The sequence below is a fragment of the Corvus brachyrhynchos genome, unplaced genomic scaffold (assembly GCF_000691975.1).
Source record: "Corvus brachyrhynchos isolate BGI_N302 unplaced genomic scaffold, ASM69197v1 scaffold49, whole genome shotgun sequence".
In the NCBI taxonomy this organism is placed as follows: Eukaryota; Metazoa; Chordata; class Aves; order Passeriformes; family Corvidae; genus Corvus; species Corvus brachyrhynchos.
The window spans coordinates 427,654-444,246 of record NW_008240029.1 but is presented as its reverse complement, the minus strand read 5'-3'; the positions used below and the strand labels follow the sequence as shown (position 1 = coordinate 444,246).

Here is a 16,593-nt window from a genome sequence, read left to right as displayed (position 1 = left end):
AGCTCATCCTTAAAATGGTACCCCATTAGCTAAAGATTGAACCCTCAAAAACAGTTGTGGGGAAAGCTCTAAGTCAAGGGAAGGGACTTTCACATGTGAGCAGAGAACCATCCCAGGCGGCTATCTTGCTGTGACACTGAAGCCATGAGAGAACTGTTTCTTGTGGAGATGTCTCCATAGCATGAGCAAGAGACTCCTCTCCCTAAGTGAACTGAAGAAAGACTAGTATAGACGTGGTAAACTGACCGGAAAAAATCCCAAGTTTTGTCTTTTTACATTGTCAGTGGGAGAAGAGAGGAGAGGTGGGGTGTGCCAGTTTGGCCAAATTTAGAAATATATCCTCTGAGAGAAGGCAGGTTACAAACCACCCCTACCCCACCAGGTTCGGGAAAAAAACCTTTTTCCTCGAAGGAAAGTGGAAGAGATAAAAACTATTTATTTAACAAATACACAGGGGGGGAAAAAAAAACAACCTAATGCTAAACAATGAAACCTCTTGCTGTAGAGAGAAAACCTGGGAAAATTTCAGAGTGCTTCCATAGTCTCTCTCTCCCCCTCCTTGGAGCTGGGACGGGGTGGTGGGCCCACCTCCAGGGCCAAGGCCTCGGTGGAAATTCCTCCCGATGTATTCTGATGTTGAAACAGTCCAGCAGAGAAAAAAGGAAAAAAATGAAGTCCCAGGAAAACAGAAGTTCAACTCTCTGTCTCTCTCTGGAGAAAAAAAGGAGCTGAAAAACTGGCCGAAAGCAAGCAGGGTGCTTTCCCCACTCTCCCTCTGCTGCTGCAGCTGAACACAGAGAGCTGTCTCTTATCTCTGTGTGACCTTGAACAAGCTGAAAACTGCTTTGAAGAAGTTTTGCTCAGTTTTTCCTCCCACCTCTCAGGCTCAGTTTAAAGGCACAGAAAGGCACAAAATTAATTTCTGGGCATAGGGCAGCAATATGGGATACAACATCATAAAGTCACCCCAAGACATGGGGGGAGGAGAAGTGTTCTGAAGGTTTATGCTGACCTTTCTTTTTTTCCTTTTAGTTCTGTTAATAAACTTCTTTATATTCTTTAAAGTTTTGTGCCTACTTTGCTTTCTCCTAATTCTTATGTAACAGAAGCAAAATAAGTAAGTAATGGATTTCGAGTTAAACCACTACACAGTGCCTGACGGAAGGGAAGCCAAGGGCACCAAGGCAGCATGCTGAGGACATCAGTCCACATCACAAGTTCGGTCTGGTTCATAATGCACCTATGACATCTCAGTTTGTGAGCAGAAGATAATGTGTTTAAATCATTAGTGGAATCTCTCCAGTAACTGATTTCCACTGTGAGTAAAGTTCATGTTCCTGAAGTCACATACTACCTAAAAAGACAGTACAAGAAAAAAAGTAAAAAAAATATTGGCCTTGGTTTAAATTCACCTTCATAAAACGAGCTGAGACAATACATGCCATGGCACTAGCCAGAAAACAGCATAGGAGATTAACAACTTGTTATCACAATTTAAAAAAAATAAATCTGCACATGGAGCTCATTATATATTTGCTTAATTTCCTATAGAAAACTAAATGGCAGGAAAAATGCACCTAAAACAAGATAATGAGAAAGAGTTGGACAGACCATAACAACAGCAACCTTACTTTTACATGTTGCCTTCACAAGTGGAGACATGACAGGTGAGAGACTATCAGACACCCACCTGAGAACCCAGATGAAGCTCGCTGCTACAAAAGAAGAACACACTTCACATTGCAGGGTGTGTATCTTTTAAGAGCATGCTTTGAACAATGAAAATGGTCAGTGCAATTATTCTTCAGCATTTGACTACGTTATCACATCACCACAGAGACTGCACTGCCTCAGCAAAAAAAGTGTTTTCAATTTCTAGCAGCTTAAAACACTGCTGAAAATCTTGCACTTGCTTACAAGGCTGTAAAGATGGACCAAAGAGTGACTTTCAGTTTATAATGGTATATGTGCACCTCAGGTAGTCTTCCTGCATGACAAAAGAAGATGCATCACAAATGGCTGATCTTACACATACCAAGTAATTATCACCATGTTTGGATTTGAGCATTCGTGTTACTTCTTGTAGATTGTGGAGGTAAATTTCCTCAGAACAACCAGCAGTGAAGGATACAGCAATAATCCGCTCTGTGATGTAAGTGAGGTCAAGTTCATAGCCTTCCTCCATAATGTGATCAAAGTCTGCGCTTCTGTGAAGAAATTAGATGTGGCAGTTCAGAGCAATGCAGCTGAGAAGAAACATGGCATATTAATGAGAAGAAATTGCAACTTGAACTCCTACAGCCAAGCATCAGATGTTTCCAGTAATTTCATTACAATTACAACTCATTAAATGCCTCCAGAGCTCAAAGTATTCAGTTCAGAACACAAATGGAATTCTTCACCAGAATTCTTCACATCAAAACTATAGTGAAAAAATCTCTGCAACCAATAATGTGCAAAAGCAGCAAAATGAATACAAGCAATTTGACAAATACTAGCACAACAAACTTGTGAGTCAAATAGAAAATGTGTATGTACCTATGTCTGTACACATCTCTCTGTAGAATTCTGCAAATGGTTTACAAATTGGAAGCTTGACCAGTGATCTGTAAAACACTGCAGAGCTTGAAGCCTGCTCTGAGTAAAACTGAAGTGAATCTAAAACCAGTCCCAAAGGACAACAGACATGAGTGTAATTCAACTAATTTCACAGGTTAGTCTACAAATACTTAAACTTCTCCTTCTTTTCCAGGGCACAACTTTGTCCTTCTTAATAAAATATCAGAAGACTAGCTCTGTAAATATGCCCAGTTGTTTTCTCATAAAGGGATTATAAAATGGTACTTGCATAGCAGGTCATATCTTGCAGAAGACTGAACTCACAACCACAAAATCACAACCACAAATAACAAAGCCTAAACCCACCGCTGCACCACATGACACTGCTACATGAAACATGAAAGAAATACTTGCCGTGATACTTTGTCACAACTGAAAGAGGAGTTCTTCAAAGCACTGCTGGAATTCTGGAACAAAGAAAGCAAAACTATCAATCCAGAACCTTACTTGCTGTCACTGATGTCAATGTTTCTGGCTTTTTTCCTTGTTTATGATTTAGAAGACTATAACAACAAGAGGATATGAGAGGATGTTTTGAATGCAAACACTGTAGTTATGCCCAGGTTATGTCTAACTTTCTACTACCTCTTCCAACTCACTGCTGCCAGAAGAGTCTTTTGTGACTCTTAGTCTTCAGTGCTCTTCTTGGTAACTTCATTAAGATTAGAGAAAACACAGCAGGCTTTGAGAATATAAAACTTGTATTTTTGTATAAACCTGCAAAAAGGAAGTTCCTCTCAACTGATTTTCTTATGACGATATTGAAATATATATTCCTGTATCAGACTCTTGAGAATTTACTGTGTAGTAGTTTATTTTTGTAGTTCCATTTGTTCAGTAATAGTAATAGTAACTGTAAATGAAAAAGTGCAAAAATATTCTCCCTCATGATCCACAGTAATAGAGTTTGTCTCACCTAATTGTAGCCGTCTCAGAATTAAGCTCCAGGATAGGTTTAAAAAGAAAAAAACCTACAGAACCCCTCCTTGGTTTCTGTTGGTCACACAGATATATCCATTGCTTAAGAAGTACCTCTGCATTTACTAAAAATTTTATGACTAAACTGTTTTGTAACCTGAATAATCAGACACTTAACAGCTTCCTCTGGTAAGAAAGTTAGTGATAAAATCATTCTCTATTTCACACTGTTGTGCCATATAAACTAGCAGAAATCCTAGTAGCATGCAGTATATAAGCACATGAACAATAACATAATGCAAACCACTAGCAAAAAAAAACCATTAGTGAGATATATATTTACTGTATGAATGCTGTGTCACCAAACCATCAGAATACAAGTTTCCCCAAACAGGATTCAGAAGCACAGGGCATACCATCCATAAAGGCAAATCATCTCCATCCAGGTGAAAACAAACAAACAAACAAACAAACAAACAAACTCTGTTCTCTGCCTTGCTACACAGTGGAGGGATAATGCAAAAAACTTGACTAATCTTCCAAGGCAAATACCATCTGGCATATCCCAGAATGGACTATTACACAGAAAATCTCACAAAACTAGGTATGATTTTCGTTTCCTGCCAACTAACAGCAGTAGAGAAGATGCACGACAATGAAAAACTGCTCCATATGGGGTGTTTTAACCACACCTGGGTAAAAATTTAGAGTTGTAACTAGGGTAGATTCAGTGAAACTACTGCTTGATATGCTGTGAGTAGGACAGACCACCCTGAGATTTTTCTTCCATGAACTTCTCACCAAGATTCTTGTTCCCCTGCTTCCCTGGGACTGCCTGGCAATGCTGTTATAACCAGTATACCTGACAGTATAACCAGTCATACAATGAACACTTTTCAAAGAAGTAAACACCTTCTATTCACCTATTTATTCAGTTAGTAGTTTTTATATTCCAAACCATACCACAAAGAAGTTATCTCTATGTAAGCAAGTGCAAGGAACCTTTTGGTCAATTTTACCTGCAGTTGTATGAAAGCTAGCAGGTAGAGGCAATTGCTTCTCAAAAGACAACCATCTTCTCTCCAGTCACGGATTTGTATTAATAAGCAAATTCATTGCATCCAAAGTACCGTGTCATTGCCCTTTTCCAGTAAAAACTCAAGCCATGCAACTCTCTCCTTTAACACACTCTGTATTGCTTCTTTTACCACTGTTGGCTCCTGCACCTAGTACTGGGCTCATCACAGAGTTTGTTATGCCAACTTTCTCAAAAATTAGGTTGTCAGACAAAACCGTCTCAGAGTCCCCTACAGGCGAAGCATGATACAGAAGCTAAGAAACAGTCTTATATTTAATTCTGCATCATTTTCACCAGGTCACAACAGTCACTAGACATAAGGTTTACAGTATAGCCTGCTGTCAATGCATGCATAGGAAGTGGGCCAAGCAGTCCAATTAAACTAAAGCACAGATTGAACAAAACAGACTTTTGAGATCAGCCCTGTTTATTCACCTTTTTTTGACACCACAGAGTGTGAATTTCTTTATGGATTACCTGGCTTGCCTCAAATAGCAGGCTTGCGCTTGTCCCAGGCAGCAAACAGCATCTCATACCTTTACAATCTTACTTTGAGCTGCTTCACAGCTTCAGAGCAAAAACATGACAAAGGTATAGTACAGGCCATTTCACACCATGGGGCACAGAGGTGGCATTGAGACAACTTCTCCACAAGTCCAGAAACAGAAGGAATAAGAAATAAATAACCTTTCTGCTAAATCTGCATCCCCTGTTCTATGATGAAAGGCTGTCTCTCAAAGAAAGAAATGGAGAAAATCATGTTAAAAAAAATGCCTGCAAAAAAGGAAGTATCTGTAAAAAAAGTCATTATCTCAGCTAGATGATCATTCTCAACTTTTCCAAGAACAGAATAAGGAAACTTGGGTTACAGACAGTAGGCTTACATAACTCAGTAGGCTTACATACTTCATAGGCTAAAGTCCTCTGTAGTAGAGCTTCTGACATCAGAAAGAGTATGAAAAGGACAAAGGATGAAGGGAGTTCAGTTTTGTCCCAGACAAATTCATTTGCATTTTTGCAGTACCACTGAGTTACTACACAGCTCTGGAAAAATAAGTAAATCAAAAACCTAATATGTGAACTACTAGTTTCCAACACCAAAATAAAATGTGGGCCACACATGGGCTTAGAAATACTAGGCAGGATTTTGACTTGCCCCTTTTGAGACTAGAATCAAAGACAGGCTAAGGAAGACAAATGAAAAATCAATCAACTGCCTTTCCTAAGCCCCTGTTGCTGGCATACAGTAGTATTAGTAGAATAATACAGTATCTGCTTAAAAGTTTTCTCAGCAGAATATAAGAAATCCTGGTTTCAAGGACTGGGTTGTTCTAAACAGCTGAATCAGCTGCACATCAACCATATATATGTTCCTTTGACGAACAGCACTACTGAAAACTCAGGGCTACAAGATCTGGCATGCATTCGCGTAGCTCATCTGTTTCTCTCCTGGGCTCCTTCTTGAATGAAAGCATTAACAGGCATAAGGATCAATGAGTAGAAACTACAACTATCTGAAACGTAAATCAGTGATGAATCTGTGACTTAAAGGTATCAGGACATATTTTGGAAGAATGATATGGATCTACTTCAGATAGAAGTATTTTATTTGTGCCTATTTTAATGTTGCTATAAGCAACAGAGAATTTGATTAGCTAATATGCATAAAATTACATGGGTTTTACACAGATTTTAACCATCTTATGAAACTTTTTTCCATGTGATTTTTCACCATTCAAACAGCATAAATAAAAACATTAATAGAGAGACTCATCAGCGGGACACTTGAATGCATTTGAACCAGATCTGTGATGTATTTTCATTCTCCAAGCCATGGACAGGAATCAGAAGAAATTCTCCAACCTATTCTAAGGCACAGTGTAACAGTTCTATGTTCTCCAGCATACTGCAGAAAAAGACAGGGCAATGAACTACACTGATTGTTTGACTGCTCACCATAATAACTCCTTCTGACACAGTGAAACATGTTGGATGTTTTGGATGAGAACCAGAATTTGCATAATCTTTTGGCCTCTGGCTTTAGAATGATTCCAAGTGCAGAAAATATTTATGCCTTGTGAATACAAATGTTTCTATGCCATTGTGTATCAATTCCTGTAGTAAATATTAAAAATTAATTTTAAATATTTTTTAGTTGACTCCACAGAAGAGATTTATTTCCACTGCAAGCAGCTATTTGTTTGAGAGCAAATTTAGTTTTGTTTTGTATACTGTGGTCCATAAAAATCCTGATCTGTTCCCTTGTGTAGTGTAACAGCAGGAGTCCATACGGATGTGCCCCTTGCAAGTGTCTGCAGAACTTATAAATCCCAGCTTGCTTTCTCTCTGCCAAAATCTATCCTGACTCTTAGCTGCTGGCAAAGCTGCTCCTGTGATTATTTCCTACAACATTTCAGCCAAAACTGCCAGGCTCCCCAAACAAGTTCACTGTAGGGCTTTGTAATCTGCCTCAGTTTTAACAAGTTTGTTGGACCCTTGGATATAGAGTTCTATCTACCAATCTGCCAGGGCAAGAAGAAACTAACCAGGCAAGAAGATTATCTTCCAACTCATTTAGATTCAAGAAAACGGCCCTGCTCATGGCCTGAAAGTTCCTTGTACAGTTGGGTTGTCTATCCATTTTTTGGTCTTTTCTTAAAAAATTGAAATTCATAACAGAGAGAAGGCACATAGCACATTTTTGCTACTAAGGACTCTTTAGAACAAAAGTGAGTGCATGTAAAGTCATGAGGTATAATTGTGTCTTACTTAGTGTAAAATTTTACAGGTATACATGCTCACATTTAGAAAATTGTATTTCTGAAGCCTTAGTTCTACAATATCTCAAGACTAGGAGTTCACACAAAGCTTTGTGAGGTTAAAACCTAGCCCTAATTAGCACTACTGTCTTTTGCACACCTGCCTGCGTGAATCAGAGTTTTGTCAACACTCAAATTACTGTGTTCCAATACAAATCTGTGGGGAAAATTAATATATCCATGTTGCAGTGGGGTCTCCTGCAACATGCATTAGACAGTGGGGCCCGTGGAAAGAAATAGGGACTGATTCTTCATAGATGTTTCAGAGATCTTTATTCTCCAGCCACATGGCCGGGGGACTGCCGAAGAACTGAGCAATCACAGGACAACCAGGGTCCTTCCCGGGCAGGGGAACACAAAATAACCAATGGGGAACAGGATTGACCAGGGAGTAGGGAAACCCCTTAGGCCATGCCTCTACTCCAGGGTCCCCTCCCCCCGGACCCCACGCCAGGGGGGGAACCCCAACACTTCACCCTTTTGTTTTAACTAAAAGAGATTTAAAGCTTAACATTGAAAACAACTGGATAAACATAAGATAACAAGAACAATTTCAAAAGAAAACAAGCCACACTCCTGAGTCTCTAAATGTCCAAGCAGATTTTTTCTCTAGAACATCTTAGGGCTGGAAGAAGGGAGACAGGACTCTCTGAGCATGCTTTGTGGGGAAACTGAGGCAGGAGAGGGTTTCTTCCATTTATACCTGTTGAAACTTTAAACAACAATAGTTAATTCTTTCACCCCCCCCCTTGTCATCCCGCACTCGGCATTGGAAAGGGATTTTTGGGAGAACAATTGGTAACGGCATGGTTTTGTGAGGGAAACCATGGGTGAAAAAATGGATTAGGAATACACTGGGGATAATAGGATATTGGATAAAAGGGAAAGGTAGGATTGGGAAAGGGAGACTATATGGGTTGCTTATAATGGGGATATTGTCTGACATGACTACGATTTGCAGCATGTATACTGCCTTTCACAGAAACACCACCAGGCCCGGTAACATTTGCTGCTTGTGGGCCTTTCCTTCCTTGTATAATCTTAAACTCTACTACTTCTCCGTCTCCTAAGTTGGGGTATATTTTTTGGGGTTATTCTTCATAATGGCAGTACGATGAATGAATATGTCTTCCTTGTTGTCACATCTCGTTATAAAACCATAATTTTGTTTGATATTATGCCATTTTACTGTTCCTAAAACCTTAGCTACGATAATTTTTTCTTTTTTCCATGTCACTGCTGTTTTTTGTCTCGCTGTGCTCCTGCTTTCACTTTCGCTTTTGCTTGCTCCCGCGTTGGAGCTGCCAGAGCTGCCAGGGCTGCCCATGTCTGCGCGCTCTCACCGCAGAGTCTCGACTTCTTGGGGTCACATTCAGGGCCGCACGGGCCGGGCCAGGCCGCGCTGCTCAGCTCCCCATGCGCCGCCGCTGCCGCCATCTCTGGTCACAGCTGGGCTGCTGCTGCCTGGCATCGCGCCCACGTCTTGGCTGGGCCTCCGTGCGGCGGCCACCCCGCGCCCTGTAAATGACTCCATTCCGGTGTGTGTTTTGCCTATGCGCAGCTCTGCTCCACCACCATTTCCGCTGGCCATCGCCCGTGTGCCACCCCTCTTGGCCGGGCGTTCTCGGGGCTCACTCCACCACACGCTGTGCAGGGCCAGGTGGGCACCACCAGGTCCACTCCATCGCGCTGCTCCCGCTGCGCCTGGGTCCACTGCCAACACCACAGCTCGCACTGGCCCGCCCGCACGTGGGAACTGCCTTGCCGCCGCCCACAGAGCACTCGGCACACGTGGCCGAGGCCGCACGGTGTCTGAAGCATGTTTCCCTTCACAAGGACACAGCTGATATTGTTCAACAGTCTCCGTAATTAGATAATATTCACGGAAATATTCTTCCATCGGCATATATTTTGACTCAGAAATTAACTATGTCCAAACATTCTTCCAAAAGTCTTTGGTAAGAATCAAGTCCCAAGGAACGTAGAAAAAGGTTTTAAACAACCATGCCAGGAAGTGTCTCAGTTCTTTTTGAGCCTGAATTAAGCTAAAATTTACATATTGCTGTTCAAGAATCTTTTCAAGTTTAAGATAAATGTCCCCATGCGGATTGGACAGCCATGAGTCTTTCCACGGTTCCTCCATAGTTTATGGAACAGCAAAACAAAAGCAAGAAGAGAAATCCAGAGAGTTTACTCACAAATCATAGTCGCTGTCTCCAGGGATCAGTATGCAGCCCGCATTCATCACCATCTGTTGCAGTAGGGTCTCCTGCAACATGCATTAGACAGTGGGGCCCGTGGAAAGAAATAGGGACTGATTCTTCATAGATGTTTCAGAGATCTTTATTCTCCAGCCACATGGCCAGGGGACTGCCGAAGAACTGAGCAATCACAGGACAACCAGGGCCCTCCTCGTGCAGGGGAACACAAAATAACCAATGGGGAACAGGATTGACCAGGGAGTAGGGAAACGCTGTAGGCCATGCCTCTACCCCAGGGTCCCTTCCCCCCAGACCCCACACCGGGAGGGGGAACCCCAACATAACCATATGTAAGTATTACTATATTAAGTGCTAGGTAAGGAGATTGCCTCAACTGACTAAAATAATATATGTGCTCCAGCTTCTGTTGTAGCAGAGTTTCATAATTATGCTAGAGCTTTGAAACAGCTTCCTGAATGAGTACTATCCACAGGCATTGTAACGAAGCACAACAGACATAGCAGAGTGTAAAGATTTCTGCATTAATTCACATGTACCACATTGTGAGGCTCTGCAGAAGTACTGTATGGCACAACCCAGTAGCACCTAATACAAAGCTTCTGTATGTATGCACTCTATTTCCTGTAAAGAGATAGTTAATATGCAGAGTAGAAAAGAAAAAAGGTGGCGGCAGAGGGAAAGCCTTCAGAGTGGATCTCCTGAGTTTCTCTCAGACCTAGTTAAGATGCAAGAGATCAAAACTGAAGTAAACTTTCACCGCAAATTTAGAGCACCTCTTAACTAACAGAAAATTATATGCACACAATTCTTGAATAGAAAGTGACAGAATCATTTCTGCTAGCCTTTGGCTGAAACAAGAAGTTCAATTTATTTCTTTCAAATACATTAATATTAAGAATAAAATAACATTGCGGTCCATAAGGGCATGAGGAAGCCCTCTAAATGTAAGAAAATGCACTTCTGATTTCCCAAGTAAGAATGTGCTATCCATGCCTCAAAGCTACCCTGAACACTAGAATGAACCTAACAAAATTTTGTATTCGAGGTAGTGTCACAACCAAGTCAAACTGTCTTGGCTGATGTTCACACAGCTTTCCTATAAAGCAGTAAGGGCTGACACTAGAAATATTCCATTAGCAGACACATTGCCAGGAAAAAGTAAGAGAGCTTTACTTTCCTGGACCAGATGCCATGAAATAATATGCAAAGGAGAGAGAGAAAGGAGAAGAAATCCCAGAGACACAAAACTGTTAAAGCAGCCTCTTCCAATTTAGTTAATTAAAAAAAGGAGAACAAGCATGGCATAAACTTAGAAGGAAAAGAACAGAAAGACAAGGGATGCACCTCCCATTAGCACCACACAGATGGGATGTGTGCTGCAGTCACAGAACCAGACTTGCAAAACCCTCATCCAAGCCTCATCTCATGGCTGCATCCAGCCCCACTGTCTGGAGACAGCAGTCTGTGAATCACCTAGCCTTGTAGCTTTACACCTCCTCTTTTTTCCAAATAGAAATCTGTGTTTCAGATTGGACCTTTCTTCTGCACTTTAATCCACGTCAACCTTTGCTCCTGGAATATACTGGTCCATAGAAAGTAACTACCAACAATTTCAGGAAGCTCGCTAATGGTCAAATAATAATCAATGCAAAATGCAATAAAACAAAAGGCACAGCTGAAAAAACATTGCTTGCTATTAAAGCTGCTTTCAAAATGGCTGTGCACAAAGTATCACATGTGCAGAAAAAAAAAGCCAAGAAACATGATCTTGGCTTGTGTAACAACCAGTAGAAACAGGAAACCCTCTGAAGTATTCAGATGTAATACAAAGATGCTAAAAACTTCCAACTAGAAACTAGATCAGAGAATGATCTCATTATTTTGCTTCACGTTTGTTTCACTATAAGCAGCTGTCAGAACCAATTATTCACGTGCAAATAACTGAGAAGTTTGCTCTTTTCTGATTTTTTAATTTTAGTTAATTTGTCTAGTTAAGGAAGAGAACAGTGAACTGAAAGGAGAAACAATCATGTCACTAGGCATTTTAGCTGGTCTCAATATCAAATATATTTTAGAATTAGAAATAATTCTAATTTTACTGAAACAGTGTCAATAATAGCATGAATCCAACACAGAGATACACTTGGTTGTAGAAAAACATTTATTGTCAGTTAAAGTAAACGAACTACACTGCTAATACAAATGTAACCTCTTTGAACATCTCCTGTCTACATAGGTAGTCAGAGATCAGAACTCTTCATGCCCTGCACAGAGTGGCACCAGCAGAAGCCTGCAGCACTGAACCATGGACAGCATAGCAAAATAAATGCAATGCACACAGGGCTAGCACTGTGAAACAGATGCTCATTTATTGCAATAGAGAGCTGGTATGAAATTGAACAATAAATTGGTGAAGATCATGTGCATCTTGCAAGTCCTTTCTTCTGTCCCTTTTAAAATTTTAGCCTCATTTTCACAGTGGCGAATCAAACACCTCTATGACAGTTGCCTACTAGCAGATAGTTAACTATAGGCATCTCTCATGATTTATTTAAAAATCTACAAGATTTGACATCTATGTTAAAAGGTAGCTCCAAAGTTGACATTTTTGTCTTATTTCTTTTACAGAAATTGTGCTAAAAGTATACTTGTAAGTGCTGTCAGTATTGAAATGGGCTACACTTCCTATTTGCAGAATTTTCTACATCAATTAGACAGCTGGGTTCTATTGCACTTCAGTAAATGTAATTAATACTACTTTTACGAGGAGTACTACAGCCATAGTAATAAAGGGTTGGGAAAGGGCACTTAATTTGTTTTTTAAATAACATGGCATAATAACTGGAACAAATAAAAGCTAGAAGACCAATTTCACATTGAACACAATACAAGAATTAATATTTTACTTGCTGAAAAAAGATATCTCTTGACTTTCTGAACACCCCTGAATACAATTCAGTCTATGAAGATTATAATATTTCCCTTTATTTCTCCCCTGCTTGATTTAAAAATAAGGAATGCAGAGTTCATTTCATTGTTCCTGAAAAAATTCAGTGGTGGAAAAAAACACTAATGGTCCTAATCAGAAGCTAATTTCACACAGTACAGAAACCAAAGTCCGTACTTTGAAAATGGCTAGCAACAAGTGCTTTGTGAAGATGTAATACAAATAAGCAGCCACAAGCAGGAAAATAAATCAGGCCAAGTAAAAGAAAAATGAATAAATAAAATAGAATTACTTACACTTCTGCTTACATGATTTTTAACCACTTCAGAGTTATTAGCCTGCAAAAGGAGAAAAGTTCACACAACTGACTTTAATTCTCCAGATAGTTTAAGCACATTCTAAGAAATCCAATCCTAATGGCGTACACACACATACACACACACAAAAAAAAATCATTCAGAAGTACATATTCACTCTACAGTATTAATAAGCAAACTACCTTTCAAACAGATATGGAAAATTAATTAATTTTGCATTATTGTCCTGTATATTCAGGTCTTATATGACAGTACTCAGCTACTGAGAGTGTTTATTCCAAGGTATAATGTCCATGGAGATGTACATTGCTAACCACATCTTCCCTTTTGCATTTTAACCCAATCTCTCATTTTATGCTTTTTCATGAAAACAGATACTTGGGTGGATATGAATGAAATGAACTGCTGAGAATTTTCTCTAAGTACTCTACAAAAAAAATCTCCTCAAGGCTTTAAAACAAGCTAAGTTGTATCAATAGAGATTTACAACAAACCTTTTAAAAGAAAAGAGCCAATTCATTACTACAAAAAACCTACAACTAAAAGTGGTACAACTGAAAGTGGTACAACTAAAAATTGGCCTCTAAATCCTGCTGTTGGAAAGACATTTTGAACTGAAGAGGCAGTTTCATAACTGTCAACTTTTTTTGGTAGGTCACTGGACTCCAGATTCTAGACTCTAGTTAAAAATCTCAACTGGAAAGAGCTATAGGTTTTCAGAGTATAAATTACAACACCTGCAACACCTTGCTTAGTTAAATGAACCACACGCAGTTTACCAGGGCATACATCCTACATCAACCATAATGCTTACAATGTGAGATTGGCTCACAGTTAATCCATGAGAATATGCTTTGAGTTTGTTTGATTTTTTTTTTACTCAAGAGCTTGACTTACCTTGTCAGCTATCAAATCTCCACAGTGTTGGAAGTACAAACCTGTCAGTCAGAACAACTAACATACAGACTGACCAGTGCTATTAATTCAACCCATGAACCCTATTGTTTGAAACGTCAAGGTTCTTCTCAGCAGATTAAAGGTGATACATAGAACAAACAAGTGTATAACTTTAGTTACTATTATGTCACAGTCTAAGCACACCCACTGCTACTTAGCAAAAATACACAGACCCAAATAGAAAAAGGCAAAACACACAAAATACAGTTTTTGATTCACTTAGAAATCTCCATACAAAGAGACTCCATGAGGTTCATGACCAGAGCATTTGGGAAAACGCACTGCCCACTTTGGCCCTTCACCAGAAAGTTCATACATAAGCTGAACTCAGCACCCACCCTTCCACAACAACTACATAGCCTATTTGTGTAATTGTGTATAGAGACATGAGGTTCACACCGAATGTGTGCCAGTTAAAAGGAGTTTTGTCCGTATATTTTGGCATTGGATTGGTATAGTCTGGAAGTTTTCTAGGGTAGCTATCAGGTGGAATATGGAATAAGAAGCGAGAAGCTCTTCTCTTTTCTTTTTTAATGTTTTGAATTTGCTCTCCAGTTTGTCAAGCTTCTACTGAAATGTCTCATATTCTCTCACTCTGCTAGAAGCAATAGCTCTCTCCACTTTAGTACTGAGAGGAAACACAGGAAACACAGGGCTTGACATAACTATCTCAACTAGCAGGATCCCACTGTTTCTTTTTTCTTCTGACTTAAAGGGAAGAGTGCTGAAATGAGGTGTGCTGAAAGAACCATCTAAGGTAAACAGATGAGTCAGTATATGCACAGAGTGTGTGTATGTATGTATGTATGTATGTATGTAATAAGGGTGTACACTCAAGTCTCCATATGCTCCCATCACAGCTTTAAAATGGTTGCCCCCAAGCCAAATACTGCTACTCCTGCTGCCTATTCATCAGCTGTAGGACTAAAATTACAAATAAACTCCTTCACTGGCTAACTACTGTGGTACATTTGTTTGAGATGTGGATGATCCAGCTTCAAGTCTCTGACTGGACACATATGAAGAGGGGCTTTGAAAGTATATTCAAATAACCAAGCTAAAGATCTTAACCAAGACTACCAGTCCCATTGAGATTGAAGACTTAAACTTCAAATTTCTAAAGTTCTAGTGAAGGCTTGACCTTTCTTCTTGAAACTTCATCATTATTTACTACACTAGCATGGGGTGACCACTCTAACCACTCTAAGAGATAGCTTTGCCAATTATAAATCTTTCTGGTTTCAAGTCCTAAAAAAAAAAAAAATTGAAAGAGATCACACACAAATCTATGGGACATCCAAGTGAAAAAAGTAAAGAAAAAAAAAAAAAAAAAAATTAACCAGAACAGCCAAACTGATTTAAAAATCTCTGTAATGAAACTGTGTAAGTCCTCCCTTCCCTCCTTTCCTATTCATCTCATGCCTGCTGTTTCCAGTTTATGAGTTCTCTTCCACATGGAAGACATACTGCCATAGGCAAAAGATGTGATACTTCACATGGAAAACATCACCAAATATTAAAATATCTCATCACATCATTTTTGGGGTGTTTTTTTCTAATACTATGTGTAGAAGGAGGTTGCCAAGAGGGAACTGTGATCTGTATTAGGAGAATTATTTTCCTGATGTAAAACTAGAAGTAAGAGACAACAGGAAATTTGATGCCTATCACATTTCATTAGCCCCATGTGCAGTCATTATTCTTTGACTCAATCTAAGATACTGAACACCATGATAACAGTATACTCAGTATATTATGGCTAACATGCATAACACATGTTCATGCTTATGACCTTACTGACATCATGGAAACATACTGGGATTACTCCTGTAGGAACCCAGAGTGCAGAGAATATTTCTCTGCCTGTTTTGAAGGGTTTCTATCCCCCTGAACAACACTGTTTTGACCTTCATCCATGGAAAAAATTGCCAACTATCAGACAAGAACTAGAAAATACAATGTTGTGAATTAGGTGATAGACTACTATGTAAGATTGTCACAGGGTGAAAAATTTAGAGGTTTTGGGCTTCTCTTTGTAGTAAATAGATAAGAGCAAAAAACATCAAAATGGAGGATTGTTGTTGTTCTCCAAACCTTCTTTTTCTTCTACTACTCCATATTCTGCAGTAAAAGTAATTTGGGATAATTGGACAAAAAATTCCTCAGTTCCTGGCTGTGTTACTGAATAACACAGTAATAACTGTGTTATATAGTTCAGTAATAACTGAATAATTGGTAGGAAAGTGAAAATAATATACGTTTTTAGTAACCATTGGTTAAATTATCTTTAAAAGGCTGTGTAAATCTTGATAATTAGGCTTTCTCCTGCATTCTCTGCTCTGTGCTGTGTCTGGGTCATGCTAGTGACTCTGTTTCTCCGATAAGACTTAATAAACAACTATCTAGCAGCAGTGAAGGCTGAAAGCCTCCATTTGTCTCTCGAACTAACTCCTGGCAAGGACTTTAAAAACTCTCTCCCATCAGGAGAGATTTGATTTACGCCACGGGCTGTGGCAACTCCTATGACTGGAGTTTTGGAATGGAAGGGTACAGGCTCTTTAGGAAGGACAGGCAGGGACGATGAGGAGATGTAGTGGTTTGGTCCAAAATACTCATTACTGTTTATCTGCTGTGAGATAAGAATTAGGAGAAATGCAAAGCAGGCACCAAACTTGAAAGACTATAAAGAAGTTTATTAACAGACCTAAAACAAGAA

At 39.5% G+C, this 16,593-nt stretch overlaps 1 protein-coding gene across 12 annotated transcripts in view; it reads right to left on the bottom strand.

Moving 5' to 3' along the window:
- TNS3 (tensin 3) overlaps window positions 1-16,593 on the bottom strand; it is a 218,104-nt gene that overhangs the window by 121,762 nt on the left and 79,749 nt on the right. For 10 of the 12 annotated variants that reach the window (XM_017743610.1, XM_017743612.1, XM_017743617.1 and 7 more), the window contains 3 exons: window positions 12,900-12,941; window positions 2,974-3,026; window positions 2,036-2,207 (listed from right to left, as the gene is read on the bottom strand). The exons of 1 other annotated variant lie outside the window; for it this stretch is intronic. In XM_017743610.1, the coding sequence (XP_017599099.1) occupies window positions 2,036-2,207; window positions 2,974-3,026; window positions 12,900-12,941 (267 nt within the window). The remainder of the gene's footprint in view (window positions 1-2,035; window positions 2,208-2,973; window positions 3,027-12,899; window positions 12,942-16,593) is intronic. One more of the 12 variants, XM_017743614.1, reaches the window with a different exon arrangement.